Source organism: Chiloscyllium punctatum, chromosome 13, assembly GCF_047496795.1.
Source record: "Chiloscyllium punctatum isolate Juve2018m chromosome 13, sChiPun1.3, whole genome shotgun sequence".
Classification (NCBI taxonomy): Eukaryota; Metazoa; Chordata; class Chondrichthyes; order Orectolobiformes; family Hemiscylliidae; genus Chiloscyllium; species Chiloscyllium punctatum.
Window position 1 is genome coordinate 78,645,928 of NC_092751.1, and position 21,676 is coordinate 78,667,603.

Here is a 21,676-nt window from a genome sequence, read left to right on the forward strand (position 1 = left end):
AGACTACAGCTGGATTGCCACACCGTAGGAAGGTTGTGATTATAACATAGAGGGTGCAAAGGAGATTCATAAGCATGTTCCCTGGCCTGGAGTGATTCAGCTATGAAGAGAGACTGGAATAGAACAAAATGGGATCCCTAAAATGTGGAAAGAGGCCATCCGGCCCATTGAATCCACAACAACCCTCTGAAGAGCATCCCACCTCCAATCCTAACCATGTAACTCCACATTTCCCATGGCTAACCCATCTAATCTGCACACCCCTGGACACTATGGACAATTTAATATGGACAATCCACCTAACCTGCATATCTTTGGACTGTGGGAGGAAACTGGAGTAGCTAGATGAAACCCATGCAGACACAGGGAGGATGTGCAAACTCCAGTCACCCAAGGGTGGAATCAAAACCAGGTTCCTGGCGCTTTGAGGCAGCAGTGCTACCACTGAGCCACTGTGCCATGAGATAGACTATGGTAGTTTTCCTTAGAAGAGAAGCTAGGCAGGGATCTGATTGAGATGTGCAATATTATGAGGGGCGCAGATATTGAATTGAATTAGCTTTATTTTCACATAAGGTGGGCAGGGAGAAACTTTTCCTTTAGTAGAGAGTCAATAACTAGACAGACACAATTTTAGACTAAGGGAATTGAAGGTTTTTTTTCACCCAGAGGAACTCACTGCCTAAAAAAGCTGATAGAGGTGGGAGCCATTGCAACATTTAAGTAGTGTTTAGATGGGCACTTGAAACGCCGTAACATACAAGGCTATGAACCAAATGCTGAAAAATAGATTGCAATAGATAGATGTTTGAAATGGGCGGCATGGTGGTTCAATGGTTAGCACTTCTGCCTCACAGCACCAAGGTCCCAGGTTCGATTCCAGCCTTGGGTGACTGTCTGTGTGGAGTTTGCACCTTCTCCCCGTGTCTGTATGGGTTTCCGCCAGGTACTCCGGTTTCCTCCCACAGTCCAAAGATGTGCAGGTCAGGTGAATTGGCCATGCTAAATTACCCATAGTGCTTGGTGCATTAGTCGGGGGAAATGGGTCTGGGTGGGTTACACTTCGGAGGGTTGGTGTGGACTTGTTGGGCCGAAGGTCCTGTTTCCACACTGTATGGAATCTAATCTAGCATGGACATAATGGCCAATGGGCCCTTCTCCATGTTGTAAAAATTCTATGACTGATCTGCCCTAGAAGCTTCCCAATAAGCTAATTAGTTGGCTTAGCTGATTGTTGGAGAGCAGAGCAAGCAATATTTTATCCATCGCACATTTCCCCTTGTTTTTAACTGTTTCTGCTTTTTAACAGCCTAGATTTATCTTTTCTTTCAGACTTTGTGTTCTTGGTAAAAAAGTGACCATCTCGGATCTTTCTCAATGCAAAGATGGTGACTTTATGCAGAAGATTGCCACATTTCCTGGGGAAGAACATGAAGAGGCAGAGAATGGTGTGATTGTTGCTGAAGGCATTGTTGAGGAATACCTAGCAGTTGACCGCCGAGAGCCGTTAGTATCATGAAAACACTATTCTTGTTTAATGACTTCTAGGATCATCACTAACAAAACATTTGCTGTTCAGTGTTTTCAGCTAAAGCTTAATCCAGAATCCTGGTTACCAGCAGCACTTCTGATGAAAGTTGGGGCTCACTCTTCCACCTCTTCAACAACAGCTCCAACTTGTATTTATGAGCAAACTTAATGTAGTGGAACATACCATTACAGGGGAGTTGAGCAGTCTTTTCAGTCAGAAGGTGCCAAGAGTCTAGAACTCACTACCTTAAAGGGTGGTTGCAGCAGAAGTTCTTGCTGCATATAAAAAATACTTGTATCTGCTGATGAAAAGCTGTAATCTACAAGATGACAGAAAAAGAGATGTAAACTGAAATTTAGGCAAGATGGTTACTTTTTGGCATGCAGATATACTAAACCAAATAAAAACCAAAAGAACCGCGGATGCTGTCAATCAGAGACAAAAGTAGAAAATATTGGAAAAGCTCAACAGGTCTGGTAGCATATGTGGAGAGAAATCAGAGTGAACATTTTGAGTTGAGTAACCCTTCTTCAGAACTCAATATAGTAAGCTAAATACATTAAATTTTATGTTTAAAAGTGTACACCTTAAAATTAGGTTTCTTGTACTATACACTTGAACTCATCCAAATTCTGTTCATATACATTCTTTGTTCATATACATAGAACATTAGGGTGCAGTACAGGCCCTTTGGCCCTCGATGTTGCACCGCCCTGTGAAACCAATCTGAAGCCCATCTCAACTACACTATACCATTCTCGTCCATATGCCTATCCAATGGCCATTTAAATGTCTGTAAAGTTGGTGAGTCTACAACTGTTGCAGTTAGTACATTCCATGCCCCTACTACCCACTGAGTAAAGAAACTACCTCTGACATCTTGTCCGATATCTATCACCTCACAATTTGAAGCTATGTCCCCTCATGCAAGCCATCACCGTCCTAGGAAAAAGGGTGTCACTGTCCACCGATCTAACCCTATGATTATCTTATATGTCTCACTTAAGCCACCTCTCAACCATCATCACTCTTAACAAAAACACCCTCAAGTCCCTCAACCTTCCCTCCATACCAGGCAACATCCCAGTAAATTTCCTCTGAACCCTTTCCAAAGCTTCCACATCCTTCTGATAATGCGGTGACCAGAACTGCACGCAATAATCCAAGTACAGCTGTACAAGATTTTTATACAGCTGCAGCATGACCTCATGATTCCAAAACTCAATCCCTCTATTAACAAACCGTATGCCTTCTTAACAGGCCTATCAACCTGGGTGGCAACTTTGGGGGAATCTATGTACATGGACACCAATATCTGTCTGCTCATCTACACTGCCAAGAATCTTATCATTAGCCCAGTACTCTGTATTCCTGTTGCTCCTTCCAAAGTGAATCACCTCACACTTTTCTGCATTAAACTCCATTTGCCACCTCTCAGCCCATATCTGCAGCATATCTGTGTCCCTCTGTAACCTACGACATCCTTTGGCACTACCCACAGCTGTACTGACCTTAGTGTCGTCCGCAAATTTACTAACCCTTCCTTCTACGCCCTCATCCAGGTCATTTATAAAAATGACAAACAGCAGTGGTACACCATTAGTAACTGAACTCCAGAATGAATATGTCCCATCAGCCACCACTTTCAGCTAGCCAATTTCTGATCCAAACTGCTAAATCACCCTCAATCCCATATTTCCGTACTTTGTGCAGTAGCCTACCATGGGGAACTTAATCAAACGCCTTACTGAAATCCATATACACCACATCAACTCTTTACCCTCATCCAACTGTTTGGTCACCTTTTCAAAGAACTCAATAAGGTTTGTGAGGCACGAACTACCCTTCAGAAAACCGTGTTGACTATTCCTAATTATAAATCCTATCCCTTATAACTTTTCCAACGCTTTACCCACAAGCAAAGTAAATCTCACTGGTCTATAATTACCAGGGTTTTCTGTACTCTCCTTCTTGAACAAGGAAACAACATTTGCTATCCTCCAGTCTTCTGGCACTCTTTCTGTAGACAATGACGACATAAAGATCAAAGCCAGAGGCTTGGCAATCTCCTCCCTCGCTTCCCAGAGAATTCTCAGTTAAATCCCATTCAGCACAGGGGACTTACCTATTTTCACACTTTCCAGAACTTCTAACCCCTCCTCCTTGTGAATCTCAATCCCATCTAGTCTAGTAATCTGTTTCTCGGTATTCCCTTATCTCCAGGTGGTCGAATGGTTAGGACTTGGTGTTTTCACCGCCGTGGCCCGTGTTCGATTCCTGGTCAGGGAATTGCTATTTTCAAGTATCTTGCTGGGAAGCATTTAAAGGCAGTATAGTGACTCAGTGGTTAGCACTGCTGCCTCACAGCGCCAGGGACCCAGGTTCAATTCCAGCCTCAGGTGGCTGTGTGGAGTTTGCACATTCTCCCCATATCTGCAAGGATTTCCTCCAGGTGCTCTGGTTTCCTCCCATAATCCAAAAGATATGTAGGCAGGTGAATTGGCCATAGTGTTAGGTGCAATAGTCAGGTAAATGTCGGGGAATGGGTCTGGGTGGGTTACTCTTTGGATGGTTGTGTGGACTTGTTGGGCCAAATGGCCTGTTTCCACACTGTAGGTAATCTAATCTAATCGACTCCTCTCACTCCACATGCAGCTTCCCCCCTATGTCCTTGATTGGTCCTAATCTTACTCTCGTCATTCTTATATATAGATAGAAAGTTTTAGAGTTTTCCCAGATCCTATCCGCCAAGAACTTCTCATGTCCCCTCCTCGCATGTCCTCCCGCCCTCCTTAAGTCTTTCCTGGCTACTTTATAACTCACAATCTCCATAACTGAGCCTTCACAACTCATCCGAACATAAGCCTTCTTCTTTATCTTGACAAAAGATTCAATTCCTTGGTAAACCATGGCTCCTGCTCTCGACAACTTCCTCCCTGTCTGACAGGTACATACTTAGTAAGGACACACAGTGGCTGTTCCTTGAATACGCTCCACATTTCTATTGTGCCGTTCCCGTGCAGTTTCCTTCCCCATTCTTATTCTTGTCTAATCGCATCATAATTGCCTTTCCCCCAGCAACAATTCTTGCCCTAAGATATACCTATCACTTTCCTTCACAAAAGTAAACGTAACTGAATTGTGGTCATTATCACCAAAGTGCTCTTCTACCTCCAAGTCTAACACCTGGCCGTATTCATTACCCAGTACCAAATCTAATGTAGCCTCGCCCCTTGTTGGCTTGTCTACATATTGTGTCAGAAAACCCTCCTGCACACAATGGACAAACACTGACTAAAGTAACTGACTAAAGTACTTGAACTGTGGTTTTCCCAGTCAATATTTGGGAAGTTGAAGTCCCCCATAACAAGTACCCCGTCACTCTCGCTCCTATCAAGAATCATCTTTGCTATCCTTTCCTCTAAATCTCTGGAACTATTCAGAGGCTTATAGAAAACTCTCAACAGGGTGACCTCTCCTTACCTGTTTCTAACCTCAGCCTATGCTGCCTCAGTTGACAAGTCCTCAAACATCCTTTCTGCCACCATAATACCATCCTTGACTAACAATGCCACACGCGCACCTCTCTTACCATCATCTCTGTTCTTACTGAAACATCTAAATCCTGGAACCTGCAACAACCATTTCTGTCCCCACTCTACACATGTATCTGAAATGACCATAACTTAGAAATCCCAGATACTGACCCATGCTGCAAGTTCACCCACCTTATTCCAGATGCTCCTGGTGTTGAAATAGACAGACTTCAAATCAACTTCTTGCTTGCCAGTGCCCTCTTGCGTCCCTGAAAACTTATTTCGGACCTCCCTGTTCTCAACCTTCTCTATACTCTAATGACAATTTAGGTTCCCATCCCCCTGGTTAAACCCACCTGAAGAGCATTAGCAAATCTCCCCCACCCCCAGAATATTGGTACCCCGCAGTTCATGTGTCAACCATCCTGTTTATAGAGGTCTCACCTACCCCAGAATGAGCCCTAATTATCCAGATATCTGAAACCTTCCCTCCTGCACCATCCCTGTAGCCACGTGTTCAATTCCTCTCTCTCCTTATTCTTCGCCTCGCTAGCATGTGGCATGGGCAACAAACCAGAGATAACAACTCTGGTTGTTCTAGCTCTAAGCTTCCGCCCTAGCTCCCTGAATTTCTACCTTAAGTCTCCATCTCTCTTCCTACCTATGTCATTGGTGCCGATGTGGACCACAACTTGAAACTGCTCCCCCTCCCCCACAAAGTTCCCAAAAACGCGATCTGAGATATCACGAACCCTGGCACCTGGAATGCAACACACCAACCTTGAGGCTCTCTTATTCCCACAGAACCTTCTGTCTGTCCTCCTAACTATGGAGTAGTCAAATAGATTCCAGTTAAGTCATAGAGATGTACAGAATGGAAACAGACTCCTCGGTCTAAATGGCCCATGCCAACCAGATATCCAACCCCAATCTAGTTCCACCTGCCAGCAATCGGTCCCTACCCCTCCAAACTTTTCCCATTCATATACCCATCCAGATGCCTTCACCACTTCCTCTGGCAGCCCATTCCACACACGCACCACCGTCTGTGTGACAAAGTTGCCCCTTAGGTCTCTTTTGTATCTTTCCCCTCTCACCCTAAATCTATGCCCTCTAAATCACCCTCAATCCCATACCTCCATACTTTGTGCAGTAGCCTACCATGGGGAACTTAATCAAACGCCTTACTGAAATCCATATACACCACATCAACTGCTTTACCCTCATCCAACTGTTTGGTCACCTTTTCAAAGAACTCAATAAGGTTTGTGAGGCACGACCTACCCTTCAGAAAACCGTGTTGACTATTCCTAATCAACTTATTCCCCACCCCAGGGAAAATACCTCATCTATGTATCCTATCCATGCCCTACATGATTTTATAAACCTCTACAAGCCTCTGATGCTTCAGGGAAAACAGCTTCAGCCTGTTCAACCTCATTAGATAAGACTCAAAACGAAAATCCTATGTGATTTCACAAACTCCTCGATCTCCATTGCTCCCTATACCCTAATCTAGACACTGATGTGAATGGTTGAGCTAACTTAACTCAGGTGGGGAGGCACTGGTGTATTGATAAAGTAACTGGTCTAATAATCCAGAATTTGGGACCCTCCTCCAAAATGGATCAACGTGGTTTTCACCAGATTCCTCATTTCCCCTCCTTTCACGATGTGTCAACTGCCCTCTGAAATCAATTAGCGATTGGCAATAACACTAGTCTGATCAGCAGTACCCAAACCCCATGAATGAATCAACAAAAATGTACAGAAATCTAACCCAGATTCTCTTCTTTAGCCTCCAACTTTTCCCACTGAAAACATGGGAATGTGTAGGGGATAATTAGTTTATACAAAAACTAAAGCTATTCTTTAGGATCCAATTCAGTTAACAAAGAGGTGACTGTGGTATAATTAGGTGATGTTAGTGGTAGACAATGCTGAATTATTCCAGAACCTAGTCACACTTGTATTGTAGACTCCTGATGGTCACTGGGTGTTATGGTAGAAGTCAGGGTAAGTAAATAAAATGAAGAATTGTGTGTTGCAGATCTGAGAAAAAAAACAGAAATTGCTGGAGAAACACAGCAGGTCTGGCATGATCAGTGAGGAGGAAGCAGATTTGACATTTCGAGACCAGTGACTCTTCATCTGCACTTCATCAGATGAAGAGTCACTAGGCTTGAAACATTAACTCTTCTTTCTCCCCACAGATTTGCTGGATCCAACAAATTTTGTTTTGTACCAGGGTAAGTAATTGTGTTTTTTCTTTGCAATTTCGTTTCCATTTTTAAGATTTTGTGTCACATGTCTACACAGGGAAGATGAAAACTATGAGAAGAAATTGGCTCCTACTTTGCAGAGTGAAAGCAGACTGGGGCTACCTCTAGTCTCTCCGAGTCACTGCAGGAGAAATATAATCGTGGCAGAGCTCTTTAATGAGGTGTGGCTGGAATTCCTGGGTTGTATGGAGGAGCTGATCCGGAAGCAGTGGGAAGGGCACGTTTCAGGTATAAAGGCAACTGAACTAGATATAGACCATTTTGAAAATTGAAACACATAATTAGTTTCAACATCAGTAGTTCTAATCCGTGAATTGATGTTGCTCTGTGGAGATTTTGGTTAAACACTAAATCTGGAGATTACTGCTGTTTAAATCACTTTATTTAAGTATTTGAAGGAATTCATAGGTCATAGAGCTGCTAAATGAGATTCAGAGGTGGTCAAAGTCAAGGAAAGGGGCTGGTGCTATTCAGAGGTCAATCCCTTGCATTCATCTCTGCTTTCAGTTGTCCCAGATTAATGCAAATGGAGGCCCCTCCCAGCCCAGCTGGCAGCTTCATCTGTTACCTAGTCAGGCCACCGGCCACTTTGCCCACCTGCCAGGAATGCAAGTAGTTGGGGAGGTTCATGATAAGGCTATTTAAGCTGGTGAGATGCCAAGGAGGAGAATATCTCTCTACAGTCAACTGGCTAATTATTTTCCTTTCTTAGCACCTCCATGGAAGTAGCTTGCAACCCAAGTGATTGATATCCAGGTCAATAACAAGAGGGCATAATTTCAAATGGAAAGGCTGAATGTTTAGAAGAGATTTGAGGAAAACCTTTTTCACCCAGAGAGTGTTGGGATCAAAAATGTACTGCCTGGGTAGGTAATTGCAATGGGGAAATCCACAAACTTCAAGAAATACTTGGATGAACACTTGAAGTGCCATAATAATCAAGAACATGGATCTGTGATGGGAAAGTAGGGCTAGTGTAGGTAGTAGTATATTTTTGGCAGTGGGCCAAAAGGCCTCTTCAGTATGATTCTATGATCTTTGCTGGAAAACTTTGATAGACTCGTGACTGAATAAAATGTCAGAACTGGTCAGAAATGCTTGGGATGATGAGCAATGCATGTTGAATTAAAACCCAAGAGTGAAGAGGAATATTTAAAATTCTGGATGTAGGTTTGCATGCTGAGCTGGAAGGTTCGTTTTCAGCTTCCAACTCAGCAAGCAAACCTACATCCAGAACCTCAACCTGAGCTACAAATCTTTTCAAAACTCGCTAATTCAATGTCATAGATTTTTTGTTCTAGTAATGACCAGACGCATTCCCTGATAGTTGGTGACCATGTGACATAACTTACTCTTGGAAGTCCAGCAAGAACTCAAGTTTCCTGTCACTAAAGAAACTGAAGTAACTGCTGAGAGGCTGGTATGCTGTCACCAAGTCACCCCCCATTTACACATGCACAGTACATTGACTTCTACCAGCTGGCTCTGAGCAGTCCCTGGAGTGAGGAGACTCTCTAAGACTCCTGTTTATATTTGACAGCCAGAGCTTCCTGATGGTGCAGGTTAATAGCCTCAATCAAGGATCTCATACTCACCTTTTCCAATCCCTACATTCATCACAATCACCACCAAGTCTGCGGATGTCAGCCTGTTCTTTTTCCTGTAGCTTCTCTTGGGACATTTTCACCTTGGTCTTGTTCTTCCTACTCTGACTCCTTCACAGGCAGCGTGTGCTGGACCATAGCCTGTCCCTTGCACCTAGAGCATCTCGGGCGAAATTCCTTCTCTTCTTCAGGTGGTACCATTATCAAGGTTGTGACGTTGGCTGCATCCATCTTGGACTCTGACGTATCTTCAATACTAGATAGAAGGGGAAAGCCCACAGTTTCTGACAGTCTTTCTGGCTGTTCTGAGGGGTCAGGTATGTTTTGCTCCTGCCCCATTTGTTCAGGATTGCCTCACCTACTCAAATTGTGTGTGTCACAGGGCCTGACCTCATGTTGACCTTGACTCCTATCTATGCTGAGCCATTTCTGTCATTTTGACATCAAACTTTGTCCTCTGGAGTCAGTTGTCTCACTCAAAGGAGGCATGTTGCTGAAATTAGCATTCCTGATGCTCAAAGTTTGTGAGAAGATTTGTCGCTCGGGTGCTCAATGTTGTGGTTCAGTTTGCGGAGCTGGGAATTTGTGTTGCAGACGTTTCGTCCCCTATCTAGGTGACATCCTCAGTGCTTGGGAGCCTCTTGTGAAGCGCTTCTGTGATGTTTTCTCCGGCATTTATAGTGGTTTGTCTCTGCCGCTTCCGGTTGTCAGTTCCAGCTGTCCACTGCAGTGGCCGGTATATTGGGTCCAGGTCGATGTGTTTGTTGATAGAATCTGTGGATGAGTGCCATGCCTCTGGGAATTCCTTGGCTGTTCTCTGTTTGGCTTGTCCTATAATAGTAGTGTTGTCCCAGTCGAACTCAAGTTGTTTGTCATCTGCATGTGTGGCTACTAAGTCTTACCGCAAATTCAGCCCAAGCTCTGTGTCAGATATGTAGATGACATCTTTGTAATCATTAAAAACACAGAAATAGAAAACACACACCGGATCATCAACGCCACACTCACAGGAATCAGATTCACTAGAGAGGAAGAAAAGGACAACCAACTCCCATTCCTAGATGTGATGGTACAGAGAACACCAAATGGAGAATTCACCACAAAGGTATACAGGAAAGCCACACACACAGACCTAGTCCTGAACTATGAAAGCAACCACCCCAACACACACAAAAGAAGTTGCATCAAGACATTGTTCAAAGGGCCACAACACACTGCAGCACACCAGAACTGCAAAATGAGGAAGAAGAACACCTCTACAAGGTATTCGTCAAAAACAGATATCCCCGCAATTTCATCAACAGATGCCTAAGGAAAAGACAATGGAATGAGGACATGCCACCACCCAAAGGACTAGCCATGTTACCATACATCAAGAACATTTCTGAACTGACAGCCAGACTACTACGACCACTAGGACTCATAACAGCACCCAAGCCAACAGCCACTCTCAGACAACAACTCACCAGGACAAAGGACTCGATACCCAGCATGAGCAAAACCAACGTAGTGTACAACCAGCTATCCTTAGTAGCCACACATGCACATGACAAGCAACATGAGTTTGACTGGGACAACACTATTATTAAAGGACAAGCCAAACAGAGAACAGTCAGGGAATTCCTAGAGGCATGGCACTCATCCACAGATTCTATCAACAAACACATCGACCTGGACCCAATATACCGGCCACTGCAGCGGACAGCTCGAACTGACAACTGGAAGCGGCAGAGACAAATCACTATAAATGCTGGAGGAAACATCACAGAAGCGCTTCACTGGAGGCTCCCAAGCACTGAGGATGGCACCGAAACAGGGGACGAAACATCTGCAACACAAATTCCCAGCTCAGCGAACAGAATCACAACATTCCTGATGCTGTTTTGCCTTTGCCCCCCCCCCCCAGGTTCTGGAAGATAATGTTTATCCTCGTGCAGAGTCTTTTCCTCATCAGCAATTCTGCTGGAGCTACCTCTGGTGGTCTCTGGGCACATGAAGGGTGGTCCTGTAATCAAACAGGAACCAGGACAGTTTAGTATTGAATGAAGTTGTAGGTTGTTACTTTAAATCTGCCTTCAATGTTTGACTGTTGTTTCTGCCAAACTTATGGAGCAGTCCGAACATGCCAAGTGCCATTTGACTTCAGGAAATACTCAATATCCCTGCTGTTAAATGATGTCCCATTGTCCGTGACCAATATTTCTGGGAGTCCGTGTCGTGTGAATGATGCTCGCAGCTTTTCAGTCATCATTCCTGAGTTTCACGAATGAACTCTGTGCACGTACAACCACTTTGAATGGGCATCCACAATGACTAAGAACATTGAGTCCATGAAATGACCAACATAGTTGACGTTTATCCAAATCCATGAATGTGAGGGAGCTGCTGGCAATATTGCTCCACCAATGCAGTTATGTCAGCATCCACTCCTGGTCACTAGACATAACTTCTTATGAACACCTTAATTTTGGAAACCCTGGATGACCTTGGTGGAATTCAGCCAGTATATAGCAGCAATGTTTGCTCAGGATAATCAGTCTTGCTCCCCACCTTTCTCTACGGTGATCTGGTCTCGCTGGATCTGGAAAGGTTTCAAATCTGGTTATGATGGTCGTTTTGTTTTGCCCATCACCAACAGCTGTTTTAGTTTTGCCATGACAGAATCTTTTTGTGACCACAGTTGGATATTGTCAGCAGTGACTGGAAAAGTGTCCAGACAGTTAAACCCAGAATGGACTCTTCCAGTGGAGGCACCACCAGTGGTGTATCTGCTAGTGGGAGGCAGCTCAAGGCATCCACATTTGCAACTTGGCCTCCTGGACAGTGTAATTGGCCTCCTAGACAATTATTTGTAATTGTACCCGCTGAGAATAAGGGCCCACCACCGCATTCAACTTGGCGTGGCAAGGTTGCTCATTGGTTAGCACTGCTGCCTTACAGTGCCAGGGACCCGTGTTTGATTCCAACCTCGGGTGACTGTCTGCATGCCGTTTGTACATGCTCCCCATGTCTCCGTGGGTTTCCTCCGGGTGCTCCAGTTTCCTCTCAAAATCCAAAGATGTGCACGTTAGTTGAATTGGCCATGCTAAATTGCCCATAGTGTTCAGGGATGTGTAGGTTAGGTGCATTAGCTAGGGGTAAATATGGGAAATAGTGTAGGGGAATGGGTCTGAGTGGGTTACTCTTCGGAGGGTCGGTGTGGTGTCGTTGGGCCGAAGGGCCTATTTCCACACTGTAGGGGTTCTATGAATCTAATAGAAGCTATGGGCAGCACAGCCTTGTCTTATTTAGGTAACCCCAGCAGGAGTTTGTGGTCTGTTACTGTTACAAATTTACATCCAAAAAAGTATTGGTGCAATTTGCTCATTCCAAAGATGACTGCCAAACCTTCCTTCTCTCTGTGGGTATATCGTTGTTCACAATCAGCCAGCGTCGTTAAGCATATGCTAAGCAGGCGTTCCTCTCCATTGGACCACTGGTGAGCCATCACTATCCCGATACCTGGGGGGAGGCATTGCATGTCACTTGGGATTGTAGTGGCTACTTAACCAAGTCTGACCCCTCTTCAATAGCAAGTGTGAAGATGTCAAGATGGAGGCTAGATTACTTTTGAATTTCCCAAACTAATTCACCAACCCAAGGAAAGACCTAAGCTCCAGTACAGACATGGGATCCGGGTCATTTTTGTTCACCCTCACTTTATCTTCTGACAGGGATAACACAGTTTTGTCAACTCTGTAATACAAGTGGGTCACTTGGGGTGCCTGGAACACATATTGTCCCCTTCTAAGGTGTACATCTGCCTGGGAGAAACGTTTAAGCATTATGTCCGCGTTCTTCAAGTGCTCTTTATTGGTCTTCCCGGTTATTAGCACACCAACCAGATAAATGATAACCTGGGATAGACCTTGTGAAATATTTTCCATCATCCACTGGAAAAGGGCTCAGGCTGATTATACCCTAACTGTCAGTCTTGTGTATTGGTACAAGCCCTTATGTATTAGTTGTGGGACTCCGCATCTAGTCTTAATTACAGGTAGGTGTGGCTCATGTCCAGCTTTGTGAAGGACAGCCATACCAGTTTTGCACACAAGACTGGATTCTGAAGGACATTTTAGCTACTTGGCCAAGACTTTACTTTGTTTTGGGGTTTTGCTGCGGACTAACCTAGGATCCCTCTGCTCAGGATGTGCCCTGCGTGAGTATATGCAGTTGGCTCCACTCAAATGGTGTCCACTTCCGTTGGGATGCCCTGCAACTCACGTGCTCAACTTTGCCCTTTCTTCTTATTTATTTGTGGGATGAGGACATCGCTGGTTAGGCCATCATTTGTTGCTTATCCCGATTTGATCAGAGGGCAGTTAAGAGTCAACTACATTGCTGTGGGTCTGGATTCACAGATGGACAGATCAGGTAAGAATGACAGTGTCCTTCCCTAAAGGACATAAGTGAACCAGATGGATTTTTCCTGACAATCAGCAGATGTTCCATTAGAACTCTTAATTACAAATTTTTGAATTGAATTCAAATTCCGCATCTGCTGTAGCGGGATTTGAACCTGAGTCTGCAGAACATTACCGAGGTCTCAGTCCATCAATAATACCACTAGGCCATTGACTTCCCATAACAAAGCCAATTGTAGTGCCTTTTTGAAGTCCGGTTGGGCTTCACCTAGCAGGTGTTTTTGCATGGTTATGTCATTAATCCCACATAAAATGGTCTCTCAGCATCTCATTCACAAAATCACATGCTTCTGCCAGTAGTCTTAACATCGTCACAAATCCCAATATAGGTTCCATATGTTCTCAAACAGCTGAATAAAACTGATAGGGTTTCATAATTAGAGGAGGCTTGGAGTTGAGTTAATCTGCTGCTTGAAACCTTGTTTATGCCTTTTTTCACTTTCATAACAATTCAACTCTAATGCCCTTTTCACTGACCTTTCATGGAATATTGAAATATCTACTTCCAATCTCATCCCTGCCCTTATTGACTTGCAATGCATCCAATTTTAAATTCTCATCCAAATTCTTCCAAGATTTTATTGTCCCTATCTTTGTAAGTTTCTCCAGTATTAGAAAGCTGTACATATTCTGCATTCTGCAGATTCTGTCCTCTTTAAGCATTCTTTTCCATTGGTCAATTGTCTCTTCTCAGCCTCTCACTTTGGAATTTCCTTCTTAATCACCTGAAACGTCCTGTCTTCCAAGCCCACCTTGTTGATCCACCTCAATCATCCCTTCTCAAATCATCTTTCTCAGGTGATGATAAAGTTTTAACTTAATGTGCTTGAGAAATACCTTTCATTATAAGTATTTTCAAAGATGCTATACCAATACGGAAAAGAATGTGGAAGATTTAAATTATGTATCTTTTACAATCAAAATTCTTTACAATCAATGTTGAGACAGAGTAATTTCGTATTGTTGGAAATGCCAACAGTTAATTTATTACTGTCATTTTGGTGACTCATAGTTTAAATTAAATTAGTCCCAAAATTGCCCTAATAATAAATACAAACCAATGTATTAATTTGGATACATATTAAGCTAATAACAAAACTTTTAAATTGATTGCAGGAAGCATTAACTTAATTTCATCTGTATAGCTCTGCAGGAGTTGTGGGATATTTCTCTGAAAGTCTCTGGATGGTGGCACAGACTTGAGTTTTTTTTTAAACATACATTTAAGGCCAAAATTACGTTATTGAATGTAACTTCACAAACCATCAACGGCAATCCTCCCTCCAAGACAGAGGCTCACTAGCAATGTTGGTAGAATGCATCGCCTGCATAAAATGTTGAGCAGTATTGGAAAATGAAATGACCAACAGCTGTCCCACAGCTTACTTGGTACAATCCATTTTGTGCAGTCTTTCTTCAGTAATCCACTCTCCACTTTTGTCTGACTTCATATTGAGGACACCTTCTGTCATGTTGTATGCAACTACTACAGTGTTAAGAGTTTGACACTGTGAGCTATAGCAGCAGAGTTGTTTTCAACATAATCTGTAACATCATAAATCAGTATGACACCCACTTTACCATTACCATCAAGCCAAGTGAACCAACTCTGGTTTGATGAAAAATGCAGGAGGACATGCCAGAAGCAGCAGCAAGCATAGTAAAAATGAGGTGTCAATATTTTGAAGCTGCAACACAGGTCTACTTGATATATGTTCAAAATCACATGGTGTTTAGGTTGAGTATAAGGAAAGAAAGTGTTCACACTGGTAACAGATTTGAGAGTCATTGCACCCCAATTACATTGATTAACAAAAGTAGAATTGGAGGCACAAAGAAAGATCTTTTTGAACAGTGAGTGGCATTCATGAGGGCATTGGATGATCCTTTGAACAGAAAAGGTGTGTAGGGGTTTGGGGCAAAGGCAGTAGATTATCACAAGGTAATAGAATGGTGTAGGCATGATAGACTGAATTTTTTTTTTTCTCTAAGCCTGGAGATAGACCCTTCGGCCCAAATTGGTCCATGCCAATTGAAATGTCCATCAATGCTAACCTCATTTCCCTGCACTTGTCCCATATCCTTCTAAATCTTTCTGAACCATGTATTTGTCCAATGCCTTTTAAATGTTAATGTACCTGCCTCAACCACCTGTGCTGGCAATTCATTCCAGATGCGTACTACCCTTTGTGTCAAAAAAATTGTCCCTCAGGTTCCCTTTTATTCTTTCCCCTCTAACATTAAACTAATGCTTCTAGTCCTTGATTCTCCAACCTTGGGATAAAGACTGAGAGTCTTCACCTATCCATGCCTTTTATGATCTTATACATTTCTATAAGATCCCCCCTCAGACTCCTATGCTGCAAAGAAGAAAGTCCAGATTGTCCAACCTCTCCCAAAACTCAGAACCTTGAGTACTGGCAACATCCTTGTAAATTTCTTCTGCACTCTTTCCACTTTAATAACATCCTTACCAAGTTGACCAAAATTGAACACAATACTCCAAGCAGGGCCTTACCAACATGCTGTACAACTGCAACATAACTTCCCAACTTCTCTTCTCAGTGCCCTGACTAATGAAGGCCACTGTGCCAACAGCTTTCTTTATCGCCCTGTCTACTGCTTTCAGTGCACCTGAACTCTAAGGTCCCTCTGTTCCATTACACTCCTTAAGGCCCTACCAATCACTATGAAACTCCTACCTTGACTTGACTTTCCAAAATGCAAGATTTCACACTTAACTACATTAAACTTAATTTGCCATTTCTCAGCCCACTTGCCCAACTGATCAAGGTCCTGCAGCAATTTCTGATAACCTTCCTCACTATCCATGATACCCCCTATTTTAGTGTCATCTGCAAGCTCAGTAATCATGGCTTGTATATTCTCATCCAAATCATTGATATAGATAACAAGCAGCAATAGCCCAGCACTGACCCCTGAATCATGCCACTCATCACAGGCCTCTAGACCAACAAGCACCATTCCACTATTACACTCTATTACCTACCATCAAACCAACTGTGCATCCATTATGCCAGCTCCCCCAGATCCATGCGATCTAATCTTCCAGAGCAGCCTACCATGTGGAACCTTATCAAAGGCCTTACTGCTGCTCCTCTGATGCTGCCTGAACTGCTGTGCTCTTCCAGCACCACTAATCCAAAATCTAGTTTCCAGCATCTGCAGGCATTGTTTTTACCTCCATAAAGACTAAGCCTACTGCCCTGTCCTCATCAACCTTCTTGATCACTTCACCAAAGAACTCTTAATAAACTTGTGGGGCATGTTTTCCCACCCACAAAGCCATGCTGACTACTTCTAATCAAACTCAGTCTTTTCAAATGCATGTATATCTTATCCCTCAGAATCTTCTCAAAGAACTGACCTGCCACAGATATTACGCTTACTGGTCCATTGTTCCCAGGTTTTTCTTTGATGCCCTCATGAATAAGAGCACACCATTTGCTACACTCCAGTCTTCTGGGACCTCACCTGTGGCTAGCGATGATGCAAAAATATCAGCTAGGGACCCCACAATTTTTTCTTCTGCAGCCTCTTGCAGGGTTCTTGGATATATCTGGTCAGGACCAGGAGATTTATCCACCTTCACACATTGAAATACATCTAACACCCCCTTTCCTTTGATATGGGCTGTCCCAAAGATATCACCACTAGCTTCTCCAAGTTCCTAAGTTTTCACGTTTTTCTTCATAGTAAAAATAGGGGAGAAATATTTATTGAGGACTTTGTCCACCTACTCCAGTTCCACATTTACATGTCCATTTTGATCCTTGAGGGGTCCTGTTCTGTCTCTAATTATTTCTTTTTCCTTTAATATACTTAACTAACATCTATGGATTTTCCCTAACCATCTCAGCCAAGGCTATCACATGCCCCCTTTTCGTCTTCCTTATCTTCTTCTTCCATAAACCCCTGTATCCCCGACATTCCTCCAGGGATTCCCAGCTGCCTGTACCTGAGTCATGCCTCCTCCGTTTTTCTGGTCAAAGTCTCAATATCTCTTGTCACCTAGTATTCCTTTTTCTTGCCAGTCTTGCCCTTCACCCTCAAAGGAACATATAGGAATCCAAACAAGCAGACAAAACACATCCAGAAACCCTAGCCACTCCCTTCTACATCAAAGACATCTCAGAAATAACTGCCAGACTACTCAGACCCCTTGGCATCATGGTAGCCCACAAACCCACTAACACACTAAAACAGCAGCTAATGAACTTAGAAGACCCAATACAGACAACAAGCAAAACTAATGTCATTTACAAAATATCGTGCAAGAACTGTAACAAACACTATATTGGACAAACAGGCAGAAAACTAGCCATCAGAATACATGAGCATCAACTGGCCACAAAACGACATGACCGTCTCTCACTAGTATCCTTACATACAGATAAGGAGGGAAACCACTTCGACTGAGACAACACATCCATTCTAGGATAAGCCAAACAGAGAAATTCACGGGAATTCCAAGAAGCATGGCAGTCCAACCGGAACTCTATCAACAAACACATCAAGTTAGACCCCATCTACCATCTCCTGAGAAAAAGAACAGGAAATGACATCACCAACCCAAAGAAACCCAAACATATAAATAGAAAGCAGGAATCATCAGCAATGCTTTGTCCAGAGGCCCACTGAAGATATTACCTAGGAGGGTGACGAAACATCTGGAAATGAACCTTCCAGCTCAGCAAGCAAACCTAAATCCAGAACATATAGAACTTGAACTCTAATTATCTCACTTCTAACGACCTTCCACTTGCCAGACATCCCTTTGCCTGCAAGCAAACTACTCCAATCAACCCCTGCAAGTTCCTGTCTAATTGAACCAAAATGCGCCTTGCCTCAATTTAGAAATTGAACCTGTGGATCAGTTTTGACCCTCTCCATAATTATTTTAAACTTAATAAAACAATGACCACTGTTGCAAAAAAGCTCCCCCAAGGCCATCTCAGTCCTATTTCTGCCCTATTTCCCAAGAGTAGGTTGTGTTTTGTCCCTTCCCAAGTAGGACCCTCGATACTGCTTGAGGAAACTTTGCTGAACAAATGCTACCCCATTTAAGCCCTTAACACTAAGGCAGTCCCTGTCTATGTTAGGAAAATTAAACTTCCCAGTGTAGCAACACTGTTGCTCCTGCAACTCTCCCCAGTCTCCCTATATATTTGTTCCTCCAATTCTTGTTGATTATTTGGGGGCGAACTGTGCAACATGAATAATGTCACCATCCCCTTCTTATTTCTTAGCTCCACTCTCAAAGCCTCACTGGATGATCCTTCAATTATTTCACCTCTGACCATTGCTATGATACTGTCTTAATCAAAATGCAACTCCCCCTCCCCTCTTTCTTGCCTGAAGCACCGGTACCCTGGCACATTAAGCTGCCAGTCCTGTCCCTCCCTTAGCCAAATGTCTGTAATAGCTATAATATCCCAGTCCCATGTACCTATCCACACCCTGAATTCATCAGCTTGTCAGTCTTCTTGCATTGAAATAGATGCAAGTTAATCCAAGAGGCATTTCTTGCTCTCTGTTGTGTTCCACCCTGATCTGTCTCTTCAACATACTATTTCTGCTTACTGTATCTCCTTCCAGCCCCGGACTTCACTCCCTCGTGTCAAGAATCCCAGCCCCCTGCTGATCTAGTTTAAACCCTCCCTTGTAGCACTAGCAAACCTGGCTGCCAAACTATTGGTCCCCCTCCAGTTCAGGTGCAACCTGTCCCTCTTGAACAGGTCACCTCTGCCCCAGAAAGATCCCAGTGATCTAAAAATCTGAATGCCTGCTCTCTCCACCATGTTTTAGCCACTCATTCATCTTACATGAGTGGTTAGGATCTGGAATAGAGCATAGAACATTACAGCGCAGTACAAGCCCTTTGGCCCTTGATGTCGCGCCGACCTGTGGAACCAATCTGAAGTCCATCCAACCTACACTATTCCGCTTTCATCCATATGTTTATCCAATGACCATTTAAATGTCTATAAGGTTGGCGAGTCTACTACTGTTGTAGACAGGCTGTTCCAGACCCTTACTATTCTCTGAGTAAAGAATCTACCTCTGACATCTGTCCTATATCTATCACCCCTGAATTTAAAGCCATGTGCCCTCATGCTAGCCATCACCATCTGAGGAAAAAGGCTGTCACTGTCCACCCGATCTAACCTTCTGACTGACTGATATGTTTCAATTAAGTCACCTCTCAACCTTCTGTCTATTGAAAAGTACCTCAGCCTTTCCTCATAAGACCTTCCCTCCATACCAGGCAACATCCTAGTAAATCTCCTGTGAACCCCTTCGAAAGCTTCCAAATCCTTCCTATAATGTGGTGACCAGAACTGTACGCAATACTTCAAGTGTGGCCACACAAGAGTTTGGTACAGCTGCAACATTATATCATTGTTCCGAAACTCGGTCCCTCTACCAATAAAAGCTAATACATCATGTGCCTTCTTAACAACCCTATCAATCTGGGTGGCAACTTTCAGGGATCTATGTACATGGACACTGAGATCTCTCTGCTCATCTACACTATCAAGAATTTACCATTAGTCCAGTACTCTGTATTCCTATTGCTCTCTCCAAAGTGAATGACCTCACACTTTTCTGCATTCAACTCCATTTGCCAACTCTCAATCCAGCTCTGCAGCTTACCTATGTCTCTCTGAACCTGCAACATCCTTCAGGAATGCATTGCCTGATAAAGTGGTTGGTGCCAGATTCCACTAAGGCAAAAAGTAAGTTTAAGGGGAGGCAATGACACAATACTATTGTACAGAAAATAATCTATAGACCCAAGATGGAGACATGGAACACATGGTGAAATTTGAATTCAATTAATAAGTATGATTTCAAAGCATGTCTCATGATGATCATGAAACCATTGTCGATTGTCCTAAAATAAAAGACCTCTGCTGACTGATAACCTGCATGCGACTCTAATCCCAAACCAGTGAGATTGATTTTTTAGTGACCTCTGAAGTGGCCAAAAATAGAAATGGAAGAAATGACTTTCTGATATTATTATATTCAACCTTAATCATTAGGACTGATCTTTATGCAATCTGTGTGTTCCACAGATGAAGAGAAGAGCACTGCCTCAGACGAAAGTGCAGGAATCGAGCAAACAAATTTGTTCTTGCCCCTTGAACCGCAGTTATCACAAGTTCGAGTACCAGCTTTGACCTCTTATTTAACAAAATCTCAGGTTAGTGTGGACATGTGGACAGAGTTAATACAATGCGGAACTTTATTTAAATTGAAGTACTAGTTAGGCATCAGTTGAAGTGCTGAACACAGTTGAGATAATCACATCATACCAATCTGGGAAAGTGGGAAAATGTAAAATTATGTACTTTAGCATGAAGAATGGAAGCGCTGAATGGTATTTGAATTAGATTTATTGTAACGTGTACTTGAATTACGAAACAGCAAGAGTACATGAAAAGTATACAATATTGGCAACACATGGCATCATCTTACAAAGTACTTAAGTACAAAAAAAAATTAAAATGTTGCACTACGTTGCTAATATATATATATATATATAGTATAAGTTAGGAAAATAAGAAATAAAGCTAAAAAGAAAGACATTGCACTTTTTCCATAAGGGCTTACACGTGGTCTGACCAGGCTCCACTGGTTCCCAACCAGTAGCTATGTTCACTGCAGGCCCACTGGCCGGACAGAGGGATTTAGGAGTCCTTATGCGTAAATCACAAAAAGCTATTATCGAGATTCAGCATGAATAGGGAAGACATTTATTTCAAAGTGAATGGAATATAAAAATAGAGAAGTCTATATAAGGTACTTGCCAAACCACATCTAGAGTAGTGTTAACCGTTTTTATTTAATTGTCTAAGAAAAGATATACTGGCATGAGGCAGTTCAGAGAAGATTCATGAGGCTGATCTTGGGTATGAAGAGATTTTCTTAATGAGGAGAGGTTGAGTATATTAGATTTGTATTGACTGGCATTTAGGAGAATGAGAGGCAACCTTATTGAACCAGAGAGGAGTCTTCGGGCTAAACAGAGCAGATATTGAGAGGTTGTGACTTCTTCTGGTAGAATCTAGGGCCAAAGGACATAATTGTAAAATCAAGGAATTGCCTATTTAAGACAGGGATAAGAAGGAATTTCTTCTCTAAGTAGAGTGGAATTCTTCCCTGCAGCAAGCTGTTGAGGGTGGAATGTTAAGTATGTGCATGTCTGAGATAGACAGATTTTTAATCTCTA

General features: G+C 43.0%; 1 protein-coding gene across 2 annotated transcripts in view; it reads left to right on the plus strand.

Annotated features, from left to right (window-relative positions):
• The window catches only part of LOC140484553 (primary cilium assembly protein FAM149B1-like), a 185,734-nt gene that overhangs the window by 36,495 nt on the left and 127,563 nt on the right, over positions 1-21,676 (plus strand). For both annotated transcript variants that reach the window (XM_072582919.1, XM_072582920.1), the window contains exons 6-8: positions 1,333-1,506; positions 7,387-7,577; positions 20,520-20,647. In XM_072582919.1, coding sequence (XP_072439020.1) covers positions 1,333-1,506; positions 7,387-7,577; positions 20,520-20,647 — 493 coding nt within the window. The remainder of the gene's footprint in view (positions 1-1,332; positions 1,507-7,386; positions 7,578-20,519; positions 20,648-21,676) is intronic.